This window comes from Ochotona princeps, chromosome X (assembly GCF_030435755.1).
Source record: "Ochotona princeps isolate mOchPri1 chromosome X, mOchPri1.hap1, whole genome shotgun sequence".
In the NCBI taxonomy this organism is placed as follows: Eukaryota; Metazoa; Chordata; class Mammalia; order Lagomorpha; family Ochotonidae; genus Ochotona; species Ochotona princeps.
In genome coordinates, this window is record NC_080865.1 from 104,196,082 (window position 1) to 104,221,925 (window position 25,844).

A 25,844-nucleotide genomic window follows, 5' to 3' on the forward strand; every position below is an offset into this window, starting at 1 on the left:
GCTAGAGAGGACAGAAGCCGTCATGGATAACCAGGATGGTGGTGGGGCCCACGCTTTAAAGGTGGCTCTGTTGTCATCAGTGACTGTAGTATCTGGGAGGCTGGTGACTACAGTCTCAGAGCTGACTGTTGATATTTTCATAGATGTGGTCAGAATTACCGGGGGAGAGAATGACAAGGAAAAAAGATACAGTAGATGAACCTGGAGAAATGTCAGCCTTAAATAATGATTGTGGACAGGTTGTAAAGAATGTTTTTTACAAAATGGTTTTAAATGACATTTCAGATGGACTTTTGTTGTGCTTTCCTGAGTAAATACACACATCCAGTGGCAGGAGCTGAGAATCTGAAGCCATTTTCCCCTGGTGTGGAGGAATTAGTGGTAGAAATCAGATCAGAAGTAGTGACGCAGACGGGAGCATAAATGATAATGCGCATGCTGACTGCTTTGGACACATGAGACTCTGGGCCAGTTTCAGAGTAACTGATTTAAATGCACGTCTGTGTTGAGGCATGTGACCGTGCACAGAAAGCATCGTCTACTGTTGAAATGTTAGGTTTATAAACTTTACCAGATTTCAGTACTTCCTAGGCTTCTTTCCAAAAAAAAGTTTTTTGTTTTGGTTTGGTTTGGTTTTTTGTTTGTTTGTTTTTTGCTGCTTCCTTCTGGCTGTTGAAAGGTTGTTTTTTCTTGGGGTCTTATTATTCCTTTGTTGTACAATCTGAAAAGTAAAAGGCATTGTAATTCTTTTTGTTGTTATACCCTTAACTAGATGGAAGCTTTTAAAAAGGAGAATGTCTTAAATCAAATTAGAAGAACAGAAGTTTATGATCCTGTTTGAACCTTACAAAATTCAGTCAGTAGAGAAGCAATTAGTGGTGGCTGGAAATTTGAAGACTAGCTATCAGGAGAAGGACCTCACTTTCGCATGACTGTGACATTGCACATGGATATCATTGTTAAAATTGAGCTGACATTTTCTTTTTACATTATAGTCAAAGGCTGCTCCACCGAATGAAGAGTTTAACAAATGACCATAGATCAGCAAGAACCCAGGCAAGGGCCATCAATAACATTGAAATGAAAAAAATGTCAGCTTCCCCAGCATGCAATAGATTTGCAGATAGTCAAGGATCATCTGAGCTGTGGGAGTCTAGAACTTCTCACAGTTGGATTGACAGATTCAAAACATCATTGCACAAAACGCTGTATTGCCAGCAAAACTGATACACACTGGCACTTTTTGTTTTTAAATTTTATATCTCCACCTATGAGAATTTCTAAAGGTTTTCGCCATAGCTTATCTAATACTTTTTCTTTGAATGTTGTGGATATCATTTCTTTCTATAATTGCCTCCATTGGAAATGGTGACCATAACATCTGCTTCCAAGCCACCACAAGCTATAGGAATTCCAAGTTAGGGGTGGAGGCCTCTCCCTCCTAAAAGGAAACTTGGATATCGCTCAACATTTATACATTTAACTGGATAAGAAAAATCCAATCTAGAGGTCTTAAGCAAATCAATGCATCTTTTACAGGTGTCATTTAAAAATAAGAGCTAATTATGTGGAAGCTAAAATTTGCCATCGTTTCAGAGTCCCCCTCTCAAGACCCAGCAATGCTAAATAAAACTGAATTAAAATGACAAGTAATATTTCTTGTTTCAGCTGGTTTTGTTCCCAGTGTGAAATCAGAGATTTTTATCTTGTTTGTCCTTAAACATTTTTTAAATGTTACGTTTGTGCTATTTTTGGTCCAGAAAAAAATGTACATTATTGCTTTTTTGAAGTCTCCACGCATGATATTGTTTGACTCATAGAGATCAGCACTGGTAAAATGCCCAAGTGCTAGTATAGAGCAACAAAGAGCAAGTCTGACTTGAAAAAGCCAGCCTGTGCCTTTGAGCATGTGTATTTTCTGATGTCCGTTTCCTGGTTTTGATATTGTCTTCTGGTTATACAATATGTTAATACTGGGAAAGACTGTTAAAGGGCACTTAGAACCTCCCTCTATGTTTCTGTGCAACTTCCTGTGAATATCTAATTATATTATAATAACTTTTTAAAAAATGAAAGGCGGCATCCTTCTACTCCCATAGGGTCTGTTCATAGACACTGAAAGACACCAAAGCTTTTCATGCTGTTTTCATAAGCCTCTGTGGCTGAGTTAAACTTCAGTTAGTAGGAATCATTCTCTTCCCCCACTGGTACTGAATGATGAAGCACAGCCATGGACTCAGTGCCAGACTAAAGCCTCAGTGAATTGCTTAGCAAGGTCAGTGTCATTACGCCTGTGTGATCAGAGCAGCATTCCCCATGAATACGACACTCGGGCCGAGAGATGCCAGAGTTGAGACCCGCTGAGGGTGCTACATGCTTGGGAATGTGAAGACAAGCTATAGAGCATAGTCTTGATCAGTTTTCACTTTAAAATTCTTGCCATTCAAATGCAGAAAGAGTTGCTGCTGGATGATTTTTAAAATGTCTCTAATATAGGAGAAGGCACTCTGGTGTTGAACGTGGCAGGCAGATGAGGGTGGAAAATGGCTGGGGAGGGTGATGTCTTGAGCGAGAGTGCCCAGACCCTAATCAGAGGGCAGCTGTGCCGGACTCTGTGGGCATCCATGTGCATGGCCTGCCATGGGCCAGCTGTTCCTGTTCCTTGTGCACAAAGGGTGGGAACAAAGCAAATGTTGCCTTCACAGTGCTCAGAGTCTAAAGGCAGAGACATTAGGGCTCCAACTGTAAAACCTGGACAAAGGCACTCTACAAGTTTCTTAGAAAATGTAAACTTGTAAGTTCAGGGGCTGGCACTTGGCGCAGCAGTTGAGATGCCACGTGGGATGCCAGCATGCTATGTCTGAGTTCCTTGTTTGAGTTCTTGCTACAGTTTCTAGCTGCACTTTGCTGCCAATGCCCACTTGCAAGTAGCAGAGAAAGGGGTTCTTTCCGCCCTTGTGGTGAATCTCAGTTGAGCCCCAGCCCCTAGCTTCAGGTCATAGTTACAGGCATGTTGGGGATGAGCCCACAGATGGGGAATTACTCCATCTTCCTGCTGGTCAAATAAAGTGATGATGAACACATTAAAAAAAATAGGTTAATTTTTGGCAAGCAAAATTTGAAATCCCTGTTTTTTTCATTTTACACGTTTTCTAGAAACTTTTCAAAGATCCCTTTTGCACTAAACTTGCCTCTTAATTACATCTTTGCACAAACTTTTAGAAGTATGCTTATACATGTACATCAAGGGAGAAAAAACAGGAGAAGGACAATGGTGCATGTTATTTTAGGAGTAGCAAGTTTCTATAAGGTGCCAGGGAAGGCCTCATTGATTCAGGTTACACGGAGATTTCCAAGAAGTAAGAGGAAGTCATGAGGTTAAAGAAGCCCAAGCCCATGGAAAAGCAGGAACCAAGGCCCTGACACTGGTAAAAGCTTGATGCATTTAGGCAGTGGCACAGGAGGCCAGTGTGGCTGTAGGGGAGTGTGAGGCAGAGAGCAGAGATGTGGTAGAGGTGGAGACCAGATGACAGCTGCATAGGCCATTGGGAGGGCTTCTGCTTTTTCTCCAAACTAGTTGGAAAGCCAGAGGAAGATTTTAGCAGGGAGTGGCCTGATCTGACTTACTGATGTAGGAGACAGAAAAATGAGGGGCACTTAGTGAGTAGTTGCAACAAGCAGGTGTCACAGGATGCTAATCAGGTGGTAACCAGGATGATTCCAAGGATGTTTTTCTCAATCCACTGGAAGAATGAAGCTGTCATCAACTGAAATGAGAACGCTGTGGGAAAACAGAATCAGTTAATGGAATTCAAGGGTTTGTCTTTGGGTGGGTGAACTTCAGTGTTTGTGTATCCCTGCTAGACAGTCTGATGGAGTTGTGCAGAAAACACCTGAGTAATCACATGAACTTCCTAGGGTGTGCCAGAGCACGGAGCTGGCTAGTCACCAGCATGTTCTTAAGGCACACCTCGAACGGGAGCCTAGCAAGGGGCTGAGAGTCCGCATCCCATCATAGCATAGAGACCAGGGCATTGGTTCCCAAGTCACAGAACAGTTGAGTTTCCCCATTACTCTCTCCACTTACAGAAGCATGCTGTTGTTCCCTTTTGAGACAACTGTACTATTTAATAACCCTTCCTGAGTCAGTCAGTCAGTCTCTCTCTCTCTCTCTCTCTCTCTCTCTCTCTCTCTCTCTCTCTGTTTGAAGTGGTTTTTACCTAATCAATTCCAAATAGTGTTTTTAACTGATAGATACTCTTTAGCCCAGAAATCAAAGTTTTGTGGAGCACCATTTTTTTAAAGAAAGAAATACTTCTATTTGTAGGAAATTGAAGTTTCAAACATAATTATTGCTCAAAGTAGAAGTTAGTGGGAGAGCTGGCTGGAACTTCCATTATTGTTTCTTTGTTCTAGGTCTTATAATTTCATGGTTGGCAAATCTGGTACAATTTATTTTGTGGAAAAGCGAAGAATGTTCTGCCATTAATAGACTGTACCTTCACATTGAATTTTAATTTTTTTGTCCTTTTCAGCCACTCTTTGCGTTCTTAAATGAAGAAAAGTTTAACGTCGATGGATGGATGGTTTATAATCCAGTTGAGGAATATCGAAGGCAGGTAAGCTGACAGTATTGTCTGCTATGTAATCAGCGGAAAATGCATTGTGACAATGTATCATCACTCATAGTCTCAGAAACTCAGTTACATCCTTGCTATACCTTTGGGATGGCAGTGGTATTATCCACATGTGTGTGATACAGCTCATTCCCTCTCAATATATGACTTTTAAGGTCATTCCATAAACATATTCAAACTTTATTGAAAAGCTGAACAGCTAAGTTCTGTTTCTTACCTTATGTGAAGACTGTTGGGCTTGTGTTGTTTATGAATTAAACACTGAAGGTCTAGAAAAATTACACTTCTATACCTAGTTTTTTAGGGGTTGATTACTAATTTGCATTTTCTGGAACTTAACTAACAGTTTTAAACAGTATTCATCATAGTTTGCAGAGTCAGATGAGTTAGAACTGTTTTCCTGTACCAGTGTCTTTTCCAGGGAAGCTTAAATGAGTAGAAATCATAATTTCCTTTACTGTTCCCTTACATGGGCTTCATCTACGTGCATGTTTCATTGCTGTAATAATGGCAAGATGCTTAGTTCTTGTTCAGCAGTAGAGTTTCCTGTAGCGTTTCTCTGAAGAGGATCTGTGCATGTTGTATAGTAACAGCCGTGATTTGTAACCAGATCTGTAAGACAGCTAGAATTATTTATAGTTATTATTCTGCAAAACTCTTCAACTCATTGAGAAGCGTTGTTCAATGAGCCTTGAAAATCAAATCTGGTTTATATAAAAAGACAGTGGATGTTAAGTTTGGAGAAGAATCTTCTAGTAACTGTCACCACCATCGTGAGCCTGATTTCTATTTTTAGTGTTAGATCAGTACTTTTCATATTCAATAAGATTTGGTGACCTGGAATTGGAGTACAGGAGCTTAGCTCTAGAACACATGTAGGAGGCAGTGTGTCCAGTTGCTTCCATAGACCAGGGTTAGAATTGTGAAGTTTTCAAAGTCTGTGCTTACCTCTTGTTTTATTGACCTTTGATCTTGACCAGCAACACGGCTGAGAGAAGGGTCATTAAAATCATTTTGCATGTTTCAGAGATCCGTAACATTATGTATTAAAGTATTTTACCTTATTTTTGCAGTGTTAACAATATTAGGGTCTTTATTTTAAAACTTTTGGCTTGAAACAAAACAGTTCCTGTTTTTAAAATTGCATGCATATATGAACTGTTGTAGGTATTATGTTCTAGACTGCCATTATATCCAATCTTTTTTTCTTATAACTTTCTGATGGGACTTATAACTCTCTAATTGGACTCAGCATCAGACTCAACATCTGTTTGGTCCGTGGTCTATAAGGCCAGGCCTAAAGAAAAGGTACAATGTCTGTCCCCACAGCCAACACCCACATAGCTCACTTTCATGTGTGTATTTGTGCATTTGTGAGTATGGGGAGAGAATATTCCACCACCTCTGGATCTAGACCTTACTGGAAACAATTCTGTGGGCACATGATAGGCTGGGGGATGCATTTTGGATCTCCCAGTTACTTTAAAGTTCTGCTTAAAAACAAATGAATGTGCTTCTCACACTACCTATATGGTAACCATCCATTCCCCCACGACTTGATTTTCAACAAACTCATCGGAGGTGGCGAAATGAGCCTCCCCAGAGGGGTCTTCCTTTATTTCCCCTCTGTAACTTTCCTCATGAGCTCAGCAGCAGTTCCACTTTGGAACAGAATGAAACAGTCACTCTATTTGGCGTAGTAAGAGAAAGTTGCCTGATATCTTTTCTACCTTCACTTAGACCCAGTTTAAGATTTTGTAAGGTACTTTTCTGTGGGATGGGAGGGTGCATGGGTAGGGAATGAACTTGGCTTTATTTGCGTTGAACTGGGGTACTTCAACAAATTTGTGGAAAATAGAGCAAAAAGATTTATTATGGTGCAAAACATTTTGAAGTTCATGCACAATGTTTCCCATTATACATTTTCCATAAACTTTTTGAAGACCCTGCATAAGTGGTAAAGAATATGTTGAAATGAAATAAAGAAATTTCTCAAATTTAACAGAGTCTGAATTTGCAAAAGATAGTTTAGAGTTGTGGGAGCCACCAGTGTTTTGTCTTGTGTTCTTACGTTGTCTGAATTCTTTATTTGGCACCCTTATTATGAATAGGTGGGCAGTCATCATTTCATGCTCAGAGGCATGTGCATATATTCCTAGAAAGAAGACAGGCCCAAGGTCAAAGCCAGAGATGAAATCATGCAATACAGACTTGGGATTTCCTTCTTTCTTTGTTTCTTTTTTAATCCTGCAGGGTTTGCCTAATCACCAGTGGAGAATAACTTTCATCAACAAGTGCTATGAACTCTGTGAGACTTACCCTGCCCTATTGGTGGTTCCATACCGGGCCTCAGATGATGACCTCAGGAGAGTCGCAGCTTTTAGATCCCGAAACCGAATCCCAGTGAGTACTACCATTAGCGTTTCTCTCTAAAGCACACTTGTTCTGTAAGAATGGTGGTCAGATGGTCCAAAGTCTGTCTGCCAGGTACTTACAATCCCAAACTGAGTAATACCATCAGACATGAACATGTGCTGGATATGTGGAAGGAAGGCCAGTCTCTTTGTGGTGTTCACCTGTGTGGCCTAATATGTGACATGTGACAGGCTCTTGACAAATGTAGAGTGGAACCTGCCAGAGAGGACGTGATTGATTCTGTCATTACAGGTTGTACATACACTCAACATTATTGTGACATTGATAAGCTGCCTCAATATCCTTATCAAACAGCAGCCACATGCAGGCTCGTTCCAGACAGTGTACTTCGGCTTCACTGAACGCAGTTCACCAAGTTCTCGTCTGAGCCTTCAGTGTTTACGGACATGCCGTGTATCTACTCTGTGCAGAAGTTTTACTGGCCAAAAATGTAGAATTTTATTTTGTTCCTCTCTTATGTTTCAGAATCTGCCATAATAAGTACATTGGGAATTGGGGATTTTCTTTCAAAGAAATAGAATTTTAAGATCAAAGGTTGAAGAAATTAAGACTCAATTTTCCTTTGCCTTTAACTTTCTAGTCCTGGCATTCCTATCATTAAAGGGCTATTAGAAATTTTGAAATGCTGTCAGCCTAGTACAATATGCACTTGCTTTTCTAATTATGATGTCCATTCATATCTTCATGATATTTGTTGGCCATGAAAGGATGTTCTTTAGCTCCTTTTATGAGAACAGCATGCTAACAAAGGTGTACTCACAGATCGGGCCTCAGGACTTGTTTAGACATGTTTTTCTTTCCCCAAGCCACAGCCTACCCCTACCCTGGCCAGCTGTCTTGCCAGCAGATGCCTTGCCTACAAGAGAAATGGGCTAGATTAGAATAGGTAGATTTTGTTTACTTCATCAGTTCCTTAGTATGTATTGACTAGTTACTGTATCAGAGGTTTCGCTTTCTCTCTCTCTCTCTCTCTCTCTCTCTCTCTCTCTCTCTCTCTGTGTGTGTGTGTGTGTGTGTGTGTGTGTTTGAATTTCATGTGATTTGAGGCAGGAGAAGAAATGAAACAAGTGAGCCTAGGCCTCTGTGCTCAGCATACTGCCCTGATCTCCAGCATCCACCACAGAGCAAATTAAACTACTTAACTTTCTAGTTGGTTATTTTATAGAATTTTTGCACTCTGTGATAGCTACCGATTTCCTCTTAATTTTCCTTAAAAACATCTAAGCTAAGCTATCCATAGACTCCAGGTATTTCTAAATAAGTTAGTAAGCGGGGTAATATGTCCTTTCCAGCATAGCTTCTACTCACCTGCATGTGCCTTTAATGTGAGATCATTAACATTCAATAGCTGTTTTTTTTAAAGCCCCTATAAAAAGACAAAGTAGTTGATGAGAAAGATCTTATTTTGTATGTAAATAAGGTACAAACCATAATAAAATCCCATTTGGATAATGAAATAATCCGCATGCCTTAATGATTCCATTGGTGGATACGTATTCCTTTGTTCTCAAACAGGCTTGTTTTAATTTCATGGAATTCTTTAATGCATAAGTAATGCATGCTCTTTTTGGACATGATAGAAAATACTGATAAACAGAGTCTGCCACCTAGTGAGAGTGAGTGTTAACATTGTGGTACCCAGCCCTCCAGCCCTCCACACTCCCTCTGCGCGTGCGTGCATTTATTTATTGACCTGGTCAAAAGGAGAAGATGAATTTATCATTTGTAACTGAATCTAATTTCACCACCTACTTTTCTAGCTCACAGTATCTGATACACAACTCTCCATGCTGATGAATCTGATTTGTCCACATGCCAGTGTGTAAATGTACTGTGATGTATTTAATCAGCCTTCTATTGTGAGACACCTAGATTCTTTTTAATCTTTTGCATTCACAAACAGTTCTGTGATAAACATCTTTTGATGACTGAATCTTTGTGTTGAGCTTTCATTATCTGTAGCTTCAGTGTGTTTTTTTTTTTTAGTAAGAGCAATATATTGCTATATACTTGAAAAGCACTCATTATAGTTGGTACTGTAAAAAGAGCATTATTTGCATGTGTTCAGCATTACAATATGCATTCTATATGAAGAATAGTAAGAAATCTTCCGAGAAAAAGACATGAGACAAAACAACTGATCTGAGTGGCATTTCCTAATGTGGCACCATAGAGAGAAGGGGAGGAATTGGAGAGCGCATCAGCAGGGGGCGCCTGACTCTAAATGTAAAACTGGTGAGCATTGTGGTGCATGACTCAAGCCACTTCTTTGGATTTGCACTGCTAAATCTGAGTGCCTGGGGTTGAGTCCTGGCTCTGCTTCCAATCCACCTTCTTCCCAATGCTCCTGGGAGGCAGAAGGTGATGGCTCAAATACTTGGGTTGCAGCCTGCATGTGGGCAGCTCAGATGGAGTTTGTGGCTCTTGGCTAGTGTAGGTAGTTAGGGAGTGAACCAAAGGATAGAAGAGCTCTTACTCCACCACTGCCTGCCTGTCCCGCCTCTCCCGGGGCCCTCCTACTCTGCAGCCTCCCTTCCCAACTGCCCTCCCCTCCCCTTTCTCTTTTTTCCTGTCCCTCTCTCCCTCTTTCTTCTCTTCCCCACTCCCTCTCAAATAAATAAAACTGAAAATTTCAAAATGGAGTAAGTAGAGGTGAGATACTTGAAGAGTACAAGGATAAAGTAATAATGATTTGGAACTGTAATCACACTTATTGACTTGCCACACTATATCCCAAAAACATGTACAGTTATCATATATCAACGACTTTTTAAAAACTGGGTTGGAAATGCAAAAAACAAAGCAAACAAACAAAAAGAAAACCCTTGCTGAGAGTCTCTCTTAAATAGTAAATCTCTTGCTTGTGCACCACTCTGTCTTCTCTAGGAGATCCTCTTGATCCAGGGCCACCAGAGGAAGGGGCAGGGCACTGCTTGGTGCTGTACATTGCAAGATGGGAGGCTAGGTCTGGCCCTTCCCCAGGGCTTCCCAGCGCTGAACCTTTGGACAACTCCTCCCTCCTGGCTGTGTTATTTTCTGAGACTTTCATATACAAGCAGTTCCCCATCTCAAGCTCAAAGTTTGGTAGTTTTGAGAATGTGACTTTGTTAGCTTTGCTTCCCGTGTTGGTTTCTCACATGCGGTGAGCTGAGAACCCAGGCGGCAGCCATGCTGACTCATGCATGTGTAAGCGTGGAGAGCACAGTGTCTCAGCAAAGGCCTAATGCACCCTCCTGGCCTTCAGGTGGCCAGGTGTCCTCCTGGAGCCTGGCAGCTCCTCTGACACGCTGAGATTGCTTCGTGCTCTTGCGTTGAGTTTTCTGCCCTCCCGTGTTTGCTTCTGCAATTGAGACTGTTGGAGATATGACCTGTGGATGCGAGCTGGTCTTACAAGATAACTGCCTTTGCCTCTCACTTTTTGATAAATTTACACACATATACTTTTTAAAAATCCAGTACAAACTACAAAATTAAACTATGAGCTCTGTTTTCTTTCAGTGGTATCACTTTTCTAGGTAAGCATTCAGTTTCTATTAGTTATGGTGTCAAGGAAAAAAGTCAGGATGGTATTGTGAAGCTGCAGGCTAAGCTGCTGCTCAGGACTGCTGCATCTCAGAGTGCCACTATGAGTGCCGACCTGCTCCCACTCTGCCTGAGAAAGTGCTTGTGCCTCTGCCACCCACGTGGGAGACCTGCATGGAGCTCCTGGCTGTTACAGGCATTTGTAGAGTGAGGACATAGTCAGTCTTCTCTCTTCTCTCTCCTCCCTCCATCTCTCCCTCCCTCCCTGTTTTTCTCTCCCTTTCTCTTTGTCACTTTGCATTTCAAATAAGTATATAAACAAATCCTTTAAAAGTGGAAAATCCTGGCAGAGCAGTTGATTATGCTGGTGTGTTTGAGTAGCCATAGTGGTTAAAGTATGTGACTGGGTGCACAGGCAGGGAAGCTGCAAGTGGACAGGATTCTGTTATAGCACACTCAGTCACTTCTTTGTGAATGGAAAAGCTTTCTGGTTTTGGACTCTCCATAAGACTTGGTTCCTGCTAGCTCCAACTGTCTGACCCAACCCTAGGTGCTCTCCTGGATTCATCCTGAGAACAAAATGGTCATCGTGCGCTGCAGCCAGCCTCTTGTTGGTATGAGTGGCAAACGGAATAAGGATGATGAGAAGTACCTCGACGTCATCAGGGAGACTAACAGACAGATTTCTAAGCTCACAATTTATGATGCAAGACCGAGTGTAAATGCAGTGGCCAACAAGGTGAGTGTTTTTAATGATGTTGTGGAAAATCAGCTTACATATGGACTTAGTAAAGCATTCTGTGAATGTTTCTGCCTTGGCATATCAACACATGGATTTAAATTAATACTTAAGTAAATGAACTTCCTTAGTTATAAAGTAACTACCGTAAAGTATCTTAAGCAGAAAGTGAAAACATTACAATCAAATGAGTATAAACTTTAAGTAGACATGTCTACAGCAGTAATGAGCTTGAGATTTGGCCAGATGTTGGCAGAAGGTAAAATTTCTTTCGAATTCAGTCAGCTCTGGTTGATTGCTTTCATGTATGCAATATTGAGGCACCTGTAAGGAACTGTGGGAAACAGCAATTATTACAGATCTAGGTGTACAGTCTTACCTAAACAGCTGTTCCTTCATACCCTATGTACTCATAAGTCTGTATCCTCATTTAGATAATGTAATTCAAGAAATGGCTCTATCCATATATGTAAGTTTTTCAACTACATAAACACATGTACACAGAATGCTTCAGAGAAGTCTGCCTCTACTGTCTTTTTGCCTTCCTAAGCAGAATATGTCCAGTGCACTTGATGCTGCTGAGGAGTCTCACTATGGACCTTAGGCACACATGGTAGCATCTTAAGAAGTTGCTGTTAGGAATACAGCAGTTTCAAAAAGTTCACCAAAAAAAGGACTCCAGATATGGGGAATCCAAATAAGCATATCTTATTGCATTTCCTTTTTCCATGAACTTTCTGAAGTACCCTCGTATAAAGTTGGTGGCCCCAGGTTGGTGAGCATCTTGCCTTCTTTTTCTCCTTTGTGCTGTTTGTCTTCTCCTGTGATTGGCAGCTGCCACTTGCAAATGCTCATGGGACCTGCTCTGAGTATGCCTTGCCTCTGTTGTTTCTCATCAGCTATCAGCTTCCATTTCACTGTCTTTGATTCTTCATTATCCCAAGGTCATTTATCTGGCCTCTTCAGTTATTCACAACACAAAAACCTGAAAGGAAAGGAATTCCTTGAGCAGCTGAAATAGCTTCAGGGCTTCCTGAGTGGGACCCATGACATGTACATCCTGGATGTGCTGGTCTTTTGTGAGAGCGTGCATGGGCAGCCCTTCCTTATTCGCACAGGGCTCATCATTGTACACGTTGAATCCTGGCCTACTTCCATCTGCCCCAGGCATGCTCTTGGACTGTCTGTACCCACAGTTGGGTATGCTTTAGAAATAATTGTGAAGATATATGGAAAGCCATCATCAACTTCAATCAATTAATTATAAGTAAAATACTTAGGAAAAATTAATATCTATCCTCTCGGATTATTTTCACTTTACAGACCAGGATTCTATGCCCGTTGTACTTTATATGTAATTCAGCGTGAGTACATGTAAAAACACAATATTTAGCCTGAAATAGATACAAGGTAACATTCATTTGAAGTATTTTGAAAGAATGTCTTAAAATATTCAAATGTGTGAAATGAATACCTTAATTATATTAGCTCTAACACTTATTATAGCAAAGGTAGAATTCTAAAACTGCAAAATTATAGTATTCTTGAATGTCTTTTTAAGACTGGAGAATTAAGTCTTTATTTCTAATGCTGCTCGGAATGACAGGAACGATAATGTGAAGGAGAAAAGCCTTAAAGATCTGAGTCATTGTTGTAAAAACTCCACTGGCATCCCCTCTTCACTTGCCGAATCACTGTGGTAGTCATCTATAGCCATAGCAACAGTCCCTTGATCTTGTACATTATGGCACCAGGTCATCTGTTTGTGTTGGAGAAGGTGAAACTGGAGAGAATTCTTGTAAAGTAACCAGAGAGAGAGAGAATTTGAAGTTGGAGGAGCTTGGTCTATGCTTGATGAATTGACTTACCATTTCGGACTTCTGTTGTCTTTGGACCTCATTGTTTCTGCCTTGTGGATATTTAGAAATTTACAACCACAGATGCAGCAGGCGGCATCACATCATTTCAAATGAAACAAACAGGAAGAGCCAGGTGGCGAGACAGCATAGTACCAGGCTGCTTCTGTTTTTGTGGCAGTATGCTGTGAGGACTTAAGGTGGAACTTTCTTAGTGTCTGTTTTTTTTCAGAAACTTTGACAATGAGTAAAAACATATTTTCCTTCATTTTTGTCACATTTCATTTTTACTTATTTATGACATGAACTCCAGTATGAAAAAAAACTGAAAGTCACTGTAACTATTTAAAAGCCCCCTGTGCAGAGCAGCAGACGGGTGACGTGTCCCCTTGCCTCACAGCATGCTGGTGGCCTAGGCTCACCCCACACCAGTCTGGCGCTGGAAGCAGCTTACCAGTTGAACAGGGCACACCTGATGTACTTGCATGGCATGGAGAACAGGGACAAGGGGAAGGCGGCCCACTTGTCTGCTTATTTCTGAGCTGATAATTTTATTTTCAGAACAGCAAAGTGAATGTTTATTGCCTGTTCGCTTCTATTGCTACTTACAGCAAGCTGTGTGGAAATTTCTGCCTGGGTATGCTTTTCTGCCCTCACCTCTGGAGACCAATAGCTCGGGCTCCTCATGCAGATCTCCGGGTTTGCAGTTCATGTCATAGCCTGACTTCTGTAGGAAGCCTTCTCTATGACTAACCCCAGGAAAACAAGCCTCACGTGTTTTGGTTCTCCAGCCCTGGATACAAGTTTACATTCCTTCCATTGTTAAAAAGAAAAAGAACACAGGCATGCAGCCACTACACATTTGTCTGCTAACTTCCCCTTTCCTCCTGGCTCTCAGGCAGGTGTTTCCCTGTTTCCTTCCTACCAGCGCTCCGAGGTTGGTTTCTTTGCAGGTCTCAGAGCTGTCTAACTTTATTTTAAAGGGCCATGGGCATTTTGAAACATGGACGCAGAACACTGCCAGATTCCTGAAGCAAAGCATGGCATCTCTTTGTGTTGATGTGGCAAACGGGCAGTCTTCACCTTGTTGGGGAGTTAGCCCATGCCTACTGTGACACGCTGCCGCTTGTAGGCAGTGCACTTGTCTCCACTTGAACACTTTGATTCTTTGAGGGCTCAGTATGTGCAGATTGCATCTTTGGTGTCTACAGACAGACCTACGGTGGCAGAAAAGGTTCAACCCGGTAGACCTGCTATCACGCTCCCTGCTGCTATTTGTGGAAAAAGAAGATGGCCGAAGTGCTTGGCCCCCTGTACCCGTATGAGAGACTTGGAAGAAGGTCCTGGTTCTGTGGTCGTTATGGCGATTTCAGGGGTAAACCAGCAGATAGATCTCTGTATCTCAGTAACTCTGCCTTTCAAATAAATATATTTGTAAAGGAAAGCTTCAGGCTCTGAAAGTGGACCAGACTTGAATTCCACCCATTACTGGGATATCTGGATACTAAGCAGCATATGTGACCTTCTGTTTTGTCATTTGCAAAACGGAGCTAGTAATACCTATCGTGCAGTGTCACTCCAAGGGCTAAGTTAGGTCAAGCAAGAATCACAGTTCTGGGCCATCACAGGAGCTCATCAGCTGGTGACTGATGTTAGCTGTTCTAATGGAGTCTGGCTCCTGTAATCCTGTGAGACTGGGTAGTATTATCTCCTGTTTTGCAGCCGATGACATTGGGACTCAGAAAGGTTACACGCCTTGCCCTGCTTCACACAATGCAGAGAGGCCGGCGCAGAGCTGTTGGCCTGGGCTTGTTTGACTGCAAAGCCTGTGATTTTTCTCTAACACACCCTGTCCTCTGAGAGTATTGTTATGAGGCAGGGGATGCCTGCTGCTACCTTAGTTGGGCTGTCTCACTCCCTTAAGGAATGCATATTGGCTATGAAATTGATGGAGGAGGATGACCTTTCAGAACGTACTCTTGCTTTTCCAAATCTAGAAGGAGAGCCAGTAATTGTAGGGTATTTTGAAACTGAGGGCTCTTTTTTTTCTTTCACAGAGATAAATTCCCCAGGAAATTTCCAGCCTTCCATCTTTTTTCCAGTTCAAAGATTGAATAATGTCATAGGGGCTTAGTGTTGAATAGAAGTCATATCAATGGCTTATTTAAATTAGAGGGTTTGGATTAAGATATGAAAGACAAATAACTTTCAAAACATTTATGTAAGTTCCCGATAAAATAGACAATCTGACTGATTGTTGTCTATCTTGTTATTTCTCAGGCAACAGGAGGAGGATATGAAAGTGATGATGCATATCATAATGCTGAACTTTTCTTCTTGGACATTCACAATATCCATGTTATGCGGGAATCTTTAAAAAAGGTCAAAGACATTGTTTATCCTAATGTAGAAGAATCTCATTGGTTGTCAAGTTTGGAGTCTACTCATTGGCTTGAACATATCAAGGCAAGTATATGAACATGTGTATGTATATATGTACTTTTGAGATTTGTGAGTATGTAAAAAAGTAATGAAACAGGGTTAGAAATTCCTCATGTGTTGAAAAATTGAACACTGAAAGATAAACTACTTGTAGATGACTACATTTGACAGTTGGGTGTTTCATTATAACTTGCCTAAAGAACTCACGCTATTACTGCAGCATATTTTTCGAGCTTGGAGACATTTCTCGTTCCATCTTGTCATGGTAAGTCTAACTTTGGAGTAGTCAGCTTACTATCCAGCCTTCCGAGGATGACCACCCCCCAAGCCTAGATGATAGTGGCCTATTGGAAACTGATCTCGGACTGTCTTAAAGCATGGCTTTTGTGTTTTTTGCTCACTCTTTCATCCTGAAGATACCAGAAATCCTAATTTCTTTTCAAAGTTAAAGTACTGGCAGCTATCTAAAAGAAATAATGCTTTTAAAAACCTTTTCATTCTGTAAATAAGCAAAGCCAGCATTACGTAGGTGAATTATTAAGACATATTAATCTATTCATTTTTGTTTTCCAACTTGATGTGTCATATTATTTTGTCTGCCATTTTCCCTTAATTATCATAAAAATGAATTGGAGAAATACATAGTCATGACTAACTGTAATGTGGTCTCCTGCATGGGATCCTGGAACAGAAAAAGGACTTTAGGGAAACTTAGAAAATATGACCAAAATGTAGGTTTTAGTAAGTTAATGCTGCTTCAGTTTTGGTTCATTCATTCTAACAAATGCAGCATACCTTTGCAACTTTTCTATAAATCTAAAACCTATCTAAAATAAAACACTTTATTTGGAGACAAGAAATGTTACATGATGAAAAAAAAAGCAGGGGGGGTTACATGCTTTTGGTGTGTATGACATGTTAGACCCTGTGAATAGGGAAACATTTTCAGATGTATTTCTTGGCCTTAAAGAGGTTCATGTTTGGTTGAAGGAATGCTTTATATGTTCAGAAAGAAACATACTATTCGGGCCTGGCAGTGTGGCCTAGGGGCTGAAGTCCTTGCCTTGAACTCCCGGGGATCCCATACGGGTGCTGGTTCTAATCCCGGCAGCTCCATTTCCCTTCCAGCTCCCTGCTTGTGGCCTGGGAAAGCAATGCTTTGGGATCCTGCACCCGTGTGGGAGACCTGGAGGAAGTTCCTGGCTCCTGGCTTCGGATCAGCGCAGCACCGGCCATTGCGGTCACTTGGGGAATGAATCCTTGGACGGAAGATCTTCCTCTCTGTCTCTCCTCCTCTCTGTATATCTGACTTTGTAATAAAAATAAATAAGTCTTAAAAAAAAAAGAAAAGAAACATACTATTCAAAGGATACTGTGTTACATACCCAAGAGGGCTTTTATAGTTGCTGGGAGGAACAGATACTTTGCCCTTGGTGGAACTTGATTTGGTTCTTGAAGAAGTTGAAGGGACAGGAGATTGTATTCCGGAGAAAGAGGATGGCCTTGTCAGAAGCCAGAGGTGGATGTGGTTGTGGCTGACTGACCAAGGTGAATATCGTTGTAGAGGTCGACCTCGAGATTTGGGAGAGGCTAAAGCAATCAGTGGTGTTGCTGGTCATGGTAGGCGGTGAGGAGCCCCAAGAGGGTTTGGAATAGCAGCATATTTTAGGGATAGCTTCCTAGATAATAGGTACTAGAGGGAAGAATGTGAAGTCAGAGGAAGCAGAGCCAGAGGAAGCTGAGAAAAAGAGAGAATAATGGCCTCTATTCAGATGCTGCCAGCATGGGGGCAAGGAGACCCTGAAAGGGAGTCAGATGTTTCCAAGGAAGAGTCTGTGCCATTCGATGATGGCTAGATGTAGATGTAAGGAATTATGAAGTGAAGCTAGGAGTATGAGCCTAGCTGAGAAAATGCTGCCTCTGTTTTGAGGATAAAGGGTAAACCAGATGGGGACATTGACCAAGGGAAATACTGTGCATTTGAGGTGGTAGTGAGCCATCCTTTGGTGGTGTCTAGCAAGCAGGTCCGTTCAGCTCCTAGCAGGAGCCAGGCATTCAGAAGAGGCTGGGGAAAGGTAGGGTCTCATCCAGCAGCCCGGGCACCTGAGGGATCCAGCAGGCAAAGGCATCTGCAGCTGAGAGTAGACCGAGGGGAAAAGGACAGTGCTGTGTAAGACCCTGGGAGGTTTTATACTTTTATGCATAGTGACGAGAACACAAAAGAACTGAAAGGTGTTGCTGTTTCCTCACTGACACCTAGAAGCCTGGAGGCAGCAGCCGTGTGGGCAGGGGAGCCAAGATGTGTCAGTAGCTTGGATTTAGAGTAGATGAGACAATTGGTCCCTCACTCCCTCAGAAAACTGTGGGGCAAGAATCTGTTCCTTGACTCCTCCAGCTCCTGGCTCAGTTTACCTGTGCCTCTGTGTTCACATTGCCTTCTCATCTTCTGTCTGACTCGTATCAGAATCCTTATGATGTAATTGATAGCCCACCTGGGTAATCCAGTTTAGTGTCCCCATCTTGAAATCATTCATTTGATTGCTCCAGAGAAATCCTCGTTGTCATGTAGGGTAGTAGTCACAAGTTCCCAGCTGAGCACAAGCACCCAGGCTGTTTGATAAATACGTGGCATGGCCAGCACTAACCTGCACGCTAGGGAAATGGTCCCGCCACTTCATAAGTAAAATCAGGGCAAGCCTTTTGCAGTGAGAAGACCTGCACCGTCCAGATACCTCCCTAGTCCTCACTCCAGCACCCCGACAGCCCCAGCAGGATGGAAGGCCCCTGTGATGTCTGCCACTCACATTTCATCTTTGTCCTTTTCAGCATCCTTCCCTTCTAGTGTTTCATGAAGTGACAAATTACTCTGTGCTTCTTGGCTGGCAGCTCTCTGGCTGCAAGCATGCATTGAACATATGCTCAGTGTTTTAGTACTCTATAGGGTTTAGCTCAAGACAAGCTGGTATAGGTACCATTCCTCTCTTCACATTCAAGAGAGCAACTCTGGTTGTGTGATGGGCCCACAGTCAGACAGGATAGACTGAAGTTAAAAGCCCAGGCCTTTGGTCATAGGTCCAGTGACCTTAACCATGGCCTTGTGTGCTGTTGAGCAGCTGCTGTTTCCTCTCCTCGGTGACAAGTCCAATTTTGTTCTACTAGATAATTATTTAGCTGATCCCTTCAGAAGTGATTATGAAAATTCTTCATTGGGAAAGAGATCTTTTAAAAAATGACCAAGAATCAGTGCCTTTCCTATCAAAAGTGAAGGAAGTGTCTGGGGTGAGAGTGACCCTCGGGAGAATGTGGTGAGCCTCAACTTGGCTGGGTTACACTGGTGCCGCGGAGGACAGTGCTGCTCAGCAGCCCTTTCTCCAGAAGCGCTTCAAATTAGAATTGCAAACAGGATGGCAAGGGCAACACCTGACATGCTTGAGGAAATAGGCTGCACTAGCTTTTAGAAGAAGTGAGTTTTGTGCAAGGGATTAATGGCCAGTCCTCACACCCTGTAGCTGTATATCACATCTTTTGCTTGGTTAGACTTTTCTTTGAATTAAGACAGTTTAACTATGAGAAGATATTTATGTAAAGTTATGCAAAGTTTCTAGTAAAGGCAAAACTATGGAGACAGGAAATAAATCCCTGGTTGCCTAGGCTGAGAGTGGGATCAGAGACTGGCTTGAGACAGTGCTGGGAGCACTCTACAACTGGGTAACTGTGATTGCACAACCGTGTGAATTTATGAAGTCTGGGATACATACTTGGCACAGGACTTCACGCCACTTGCGATGCATGTATGTCATATCAGAGTGCCCCTTCAGGCCCATGCGCCTCCATTTTTGACATAGCTTTCTACTGGCACACAGCCTGGTTATTGGGGTTCCTACCACCCATGCAGGATACTGGTATGGGGGTTTGTGTTCCTGGCTTTACCCATTCTCTGTTCTGCCTGTAGCAGGCTTTTGGGAGTGAACCAACAGATAAAAACTATTTCCCTCCCTCCTTCAACCTTACTTCTCAAATAGAAATTCATTTTTAAATGTACTAAATCTTTTGAAACTGCACACTTATGGGTAGAGTCTGCTGTTAAGTACCTCTACAAATACCTGAATTTTCAAAAAATTATATCATAATAATAATTTTTGGAGTAATAAATTTAGTGGTACTTATTTATCTCAAATTTTTAATAGAAGGTGGTCACTTTATCATTAGAATAGGTGTTCTATGACTTTTAAGCTAAATCAGAATTCATACAAGAATAACTTCATGAAAAAAATGAGATTAAAAGATAGATTTACTGTATCACATAATACAATGTAATTAATGAAGTTAAATAATAAATAATTTAAAAAAAAGAAAAAGAAAAAAAAGATAGATTTACTTTAGTACAAAAAAATTTGAAATCTATGTATAGTTTTTTATAATATGCATTTTCCACAAATAATTCGCTGACCTTGTATGCATGGGTTTCAGAAATTTTCAAATGAAAATAATCTATCTTTTATTAATCCTCTCATGCCAAGACTTTTTGAAGTACTCTCCTGTTTCATCATTTTAAAGTTAATGCCCCTTGTGTCAGGCCTGTAATGTTCAGGGCTAGATCTGTTGGGCCAACATCTCTTACGTGATTGTTCTTGCAGACCAAACTGTCCTCCTGAAAATTCATACATTGAAGTCCTGTCCCCCAGGATATTTCAGCACGGCCTTCCTTGGAGACTGGGTCTTGGCATGTGTAATTATTATGATGATACTGTGCTCAAGTTAGAGGGGTCTTTCACACATGTGTGAGGTTGGAGCACAGAGCCATGTGCGTAGGGAGAACACCGTATGAAGACTGGCAGGCTCCGGCACAGTCACAGTGGCGAAGAGGCTAGGAGACAGCCTAGAATCCATGTCTAGTGCCTTGTCAGGGAGTGTGGCCCTGCCAGGACCCTGACAGCAGATGTCTAGCTTCCCACAGTTGTTGAAGCCACTCCGCCTGTGAGGCAGTTGTGACATCCCTCCATACCATTGTCGTCAGATCCATGAACATATGCCGTCAGTGCGGTTCTTTTCTGGGTGTGTCTGTTTTTTTCTGTTTTCGGCATTTTTTTCTTTTTCTTTTTTTTCTTTTGACTGCCCAGGCATTTTGAGATGCTGTGCCTGTGAGGGGAGGTCAGCAGAGTCTAGAGCTCCCAGCCTTGTGTTTTCTTCGCACTTTGGGTTATAGACAGGTTGAGGCGGCGCTTCCTCCGGTGTCACCTTAGAGCTCCCTGCTAACTTGCACCTTCTTCTCGGGCAGCTTGTTTTAACGGGAGCCATTCAGGTGGCCGACAAAGTTTCTTCAGGGAAGAGCTCGGTGCTTGTGCACTGCAGTGACGGCTGGGACAGGACGGCTCAGTTGACGTCGCTGGCCATGCTGATGTTGGACAGCTTCTACAGAAGCATCGAAGGCTTTGAAATATTGGTACAAAAAGAGTGGATCAGTTTCGGACATAAGTTTGCGTCTGTAAGTAAACAACAAACCCATTTGAAAACCATACTGCTGACATTTGACTTTGAAAAATTAGTCATTACATAAATGAATTGATTATTAAAATAAAATTCGTGAGACGGTAAAACCTTTACAAGCTTAAAATGCATGATGCCTTGAGTTAGTCAGAATGTTGCAGGAGACATGTTTATCCATCTACACTATTTTACAGATTCTCTGGAAAGTAACACAAACAGGTTGCCTATAAATGCTTAAATTGAAATTCCTCGAAAGAAGGTGGGGGCAGAATTTGGCTTGGCAGTTAAGCTGATGGTTAGGATGCCCCGAGCCATTTGGCCATTGCTGTGGATGCAGACGGTGGGAAGCGGCAGAGATGGCTGCCTGAGTGCGAGCGGGGCTCAGCTCCAGCTCCTGCCTCCAGCTGCCTGAAGCTCAGCCGTGCAGACCTTTGAACGAGGGGGGGGGTGCTGAGGACTCCAGCTCTGTGCATCTTTGTATCTGTCTCCCTGTACCTCAAGTAACTTTGTAAAATTAATGAAAATGGAACTAAATTATGAAGAAGCTTATTGTAATGCAAAATTTTTTTAAATCTATATGTACTTTTTTCACATTTTTCCATGAAATTTTGAACTGTTTACTCTCTAAGAAACATGGCACTTAGAAGGTGCCCAGCTGAGTGTACTGTCACATTTTGTGGCTTATTTGCTTTTTGAGTTTTGTACTTACAGGTTATTCTCACCGATTCATTTCAGCGTATAGGTCATGGTGATAAAAATCATGCTGATGCTGACCGATCTCCAATTTTTCTCCAGTTTGTTGATTGTGTGTGGCAGATGTCAAAGCAGGTAAGAAATATATGAGATGAATAGCCACTTGTCTTCCTGTTTAAATCCAGTATTTTGCTATATCATATGAAATTTGCCCCCAAAATAACCTAGGGCAGAGCTACAGACAAAAGCATAGTGACCATGCAGCCTACTAATGGGTACAAGGGCAGTTCACCTCTTTATACCTGATACTACTTGTATGTCTCGAATTTTCCATACCGAAGGGTTTTGTTTTTTTCAAGTGATGTGTAACTATATTGTCTCTCCCAGTGGAACATGGATGGAACTCGCAATTATCAACTTGTCTTGCATATATGCTACAGTCACATTGCTATATAGGCAAGCCTGTGAACTCCTAAAAACTTACTCAGCTACTCTTGCGTCATTTATACTTGGCAGAACACACAAAGGTGAACTGTCTACCTCCTGTTCTTCTGTATTCCTTTCTTTAAGGATTGTGTAAACTCTCTGCCCTATTAAAACATTCAAAAACGAGTTTTAGCTCGCGTGCAGGCTGCAGCCTGTGCACCCCCTGGAACCCTCCAGTGTTCTCAGCTCTGATCAGTCATGCTGTCCCTGTTTGTTTTTGTTTAGTTCCCGACAGCTTTTGAATTCAACGAGCGATTCTTAATTACAATTCTGGATCACCTATATAGCTGCCGATTTGGTACTTTCTTACTCAACTGTGAATCTGCCCGGGAAAAACAGGTGAGTAAAAATGCCAGTTTGTTTGGTTTTGTTTTCCAGCAAAGGTGCACCAAAATAGATCTGGTGTGAAAGGAATATGATAGTTTATATGATTACTAATTTTGCCTTCAAAAAGTAGAAATGACTTTTAAAGTATCCAAGTACTCCCAAACTCCATAAAGAGTCTGCAACAGGAATATTTCTAAAGGGCATAGTAGGTGAAAAGAGGAAGAATGAGAAAAGATACACAGAAAACAATCTTTTTGACTCTGGCAACCAGCAGAAAACTTAGTTTGAGAAAATTGAATCTCAGACCAGCAGTGGGGAAGCCAAGAAGCAATCAGTTTGCATTGGGACTTGAAATGGCTCAGGAAGGAATTCTCCTGAGATACCTGGGTGGCATGCGTGCTTAGATTGGCATGCTTGCTGGCTTTATTGCACTGATTATTGCACAATGTGTACCTATGTGAAAATATGGCGTATACAGTGGCTGTGTACAGTTTTAAAACTGGGCAAGGGAAACCCAGCAAGTGCTTCTGAGGAGAGTGCTGAGAGCCAGTGCTTTTTTTTTTTTGGTGACAAATCTGGTCAGACTATTTGGCATTTAAAACTGTGTGCATGAAAAGAAACTGATGTGCAAATAAATGGAAGGCATTCTAGGTTTCAGCGTTAGAAACATGAAAATGAAAAGGCAGGCAGAATGTACTGTCATGTATCATTCGTGTTAATGAAATGCATATGTTAAAAAATGTCTCTAGTCGCTTATTTTGGGATGTTCATTTTAGCTTAATGTCCAGTTTTAGCTTAATGCTCTTTCTTACTGAAGTCATTACCAAGAAGAGTTCTAAATTCCACTTTTGATAATTCCAATTATTGTGTTTTTAGTTCCCTATTTTTTGGCTAGTTTATGGTCAAAATTTGACATTACATTTTTAAAAAGCTCTAATAAAAAGCAATGAAAGTGTGAGTATTTTTATGAGAGAATAGACACTAGGCTTAAAAAAGGAGGATTCAAAAAGAATTTATTTTAAATTTTAAAAAGTGAGGATTCAGTATATCAGTTATTGAGATATTTTCAAATACATGAATACATGAAACATCTGGGTGATTATTTAAAATAGCTTTATGTTCAAATACTTATAGTCAAGTAGATGCAAGTTAAGATTTTGTGGTTTTAACCAATACAAACATTTTTAAAGTAAGTGGTATCTTCTGATAACTTTTATTGTCACATAAATAGTGCACTGCCCATGTGTTCTGGAGTATTTTGCTTAGCAGGGATAATCCCCATAGGTCAATGAATTGCATTTAATGATCCAGCACCCTGTACCCTGTGTTCTGGTCCAAATGGTGGCTTTCAAGGAGGCCACTAGCTGCGAATATCTCTAAGTGGCGGGGAGTACTCACCGGCCCAGGAAGCTTTTTGATCTATTATGGGGATAATGTAAGAGTATGATTCACACTGCTGCTGAACTGTGTTACCACAAGCCGCAAACTGGGATGTGTGTCCATTTCCTAAAGGAGTCCTTCTCTCTGTCTCTCCCTCTAGAAAGTTGCAGAAAGAACTGTTTCTTTATGGTCACTGATAAATAGTAATAAAGAAAAGTTCAAAAACCCTTTCTATACTAAAGAAATCAATCGAGTTTTATATCCAGTTGCCAGTATGCGTCACTTGGAACTCTGGGTGAATTATTACATTAGATGGAACCCCAGAATCAAGCAACAGGTAAGTGAAATAGAGCTTGGGGGTGGGGGGAAATCCCAGCCTATACTAAATTGTACCACATAATTCAAAATTCAAAATAAAAACATATTAAAAAGAAATAGCACTATTAAAAGAGCAGTGTCAGCTGAGTGTTGCTTTCTGGCCTTAGCATATGCTATTTGGTCCATTTTTATATTGTAAGGGAGAGCATCAAACTCAAAACCACTTGTTTTTTTAAAACCACACAACTTAATTTCCCATTACTAATGCACGTATTTTGTCTGCAAATGTGAAAATCAGATTTGTTTTTTGCTAAAATGGAAGCTGATGTAAAGCTTTAGAAAGTTTGTTACCAAAGCAAAGAATTTTCTTTAATCACTTGAAGTGATTTCCCATCACATCTAAACCATTGGAAAGTTCTTTGTATTGATTAGACTTAGCTCATCCTGTGGAGGTGAGCAGACGTTGTCTGGGTCAGGTGCCTGCTGAGTGAGGGTCTTTACTGTTAACGTGAGGCTGATGGACAGAAAAGTGCATTGGCAATTACCAGGCAAAAAGGAAAACGATGACTTTTTAAATAGAAGACTCAGCGTTTTCTCAAATACACACTCATCCCCACTACATCCAAAATCAAGTGGGAAAATGGCCTGTTTGTAAAGGCTCAGAAGTGTGTCCATTTAATAATTAGTTCTAAGCGCTTGAAACATCAAGGGCTTATGATGGCTCTTTTTAAAATACTGGAGAAGCAAAGATAGAGTCAGATAGACAAAACTTCCCTATGCTGGTTCACTCCCAAATGGCCACAACTGCTGAGCCAGGATCATAATCCAAGCCGCTCACGTAGATGGTAGGAATCCATTGTCTGCAGCTTCACCCACTGCCTCCTGTGGTCTGCATTGGCAGAAAGCTAGAATCAGGAGCTGGAACCAAGTCGATAGCTCATGTACTAATTCTGTTATGTTTTATCCATCTGAATTTTAAGAAATTCTAAAAGTTCAAGAACTTTAGAGCACTTTATTCCTGAATGTATAAAGGTAATAGTGATAATTGTGTAGCAAGTAAAGTGTGAAGGTACATTGTTAGAAAATGTTCATGTATTTACCATCCTTACAGAGCTTAGCAGGGTGCAGCTGGGCCCCATAGGAATTTTTGCATGCAGTCCCATAGTATGTTGAGCCTGCACGTGCAGTCCCATATGGGCACCTGTTTGTGTCCTGGCCACTTCATTTCTGATCCAGCTCCCTACTCATATCCCTGGGAAAGCAGTGGAAATTGGCTCAAACGCTGGGGCCCCTGGGCCCCCATGGGAGATGCAGAAGAAACTTCTGACTTTGGACAGACCCCACTCCAGCTATTGCGACCATTTGGGAAGTGGGTCGCTGGATGGAAGACTCCCATCTCTGTCTCTCCTTCCCTCTTTCAAGGGAAGACAGAGAAACTTAAAAAAAAAAATCAAGCTGGAGCTGGGCGGCCTTTATATTTCCCTCCGCAGACTCTTGAGGGTGGCCAGGTCTCAGGGACTG

The 25,844-nt window shown here is 41.5% G+C and overlaps 1 protein-coding gene across 5 annotated transcripts in view; it reads left to right on the forward strand.

Moving 5' to 3' along the window:
* Window positions 1–25,844, forward strand: part of MTM1 (myotubularin 1) — a 91,257-nt gene that overhangs the window by 59,781 nt on the left and 5,632 nt on the right. For 4 of the 5 annotated variants that reach the window (XM_058659245.1, XM_004598546.2, XM_004598547.3 and 1 more), the window contains 8 exons: window positions 4,536–4,619; window positions 6,891–7,040; window positions 11,146–11,334; window positions 15,471–15,656; window positions 20,911–21,117; window positions 21,855–21,947; window positions 22,524–22,637; window positions 24,166–24,342. In XM_058659245.1, the coding sequence (XP_058515228.1) occupies window positions 4,536–4,619; window positions 6,891–7,040; window positions 11,146–11,334; window positions 15,471–15,656; window positions 20,911–21,117; window positions 21,855–21,947; window positions 22,524–22,637; window positions 24,166–24,342 (1,200 nt within the window). Of the gene's footprint in view, window positions 1–4,535; window positions 4,620–5,889; window positions 5,946–6,890; window positions 7,041–11,145; window positions 11,335–15,470; window positions 15,657–20,910; window positions 21,118–21,854; window positions 21,948–22,523; window positions 22,638–24,165; window positions 24,343–25,844 lie in introns of those variants that run through there. The other variant, XM_036497802.2, reaches the window with a different exon arrangement.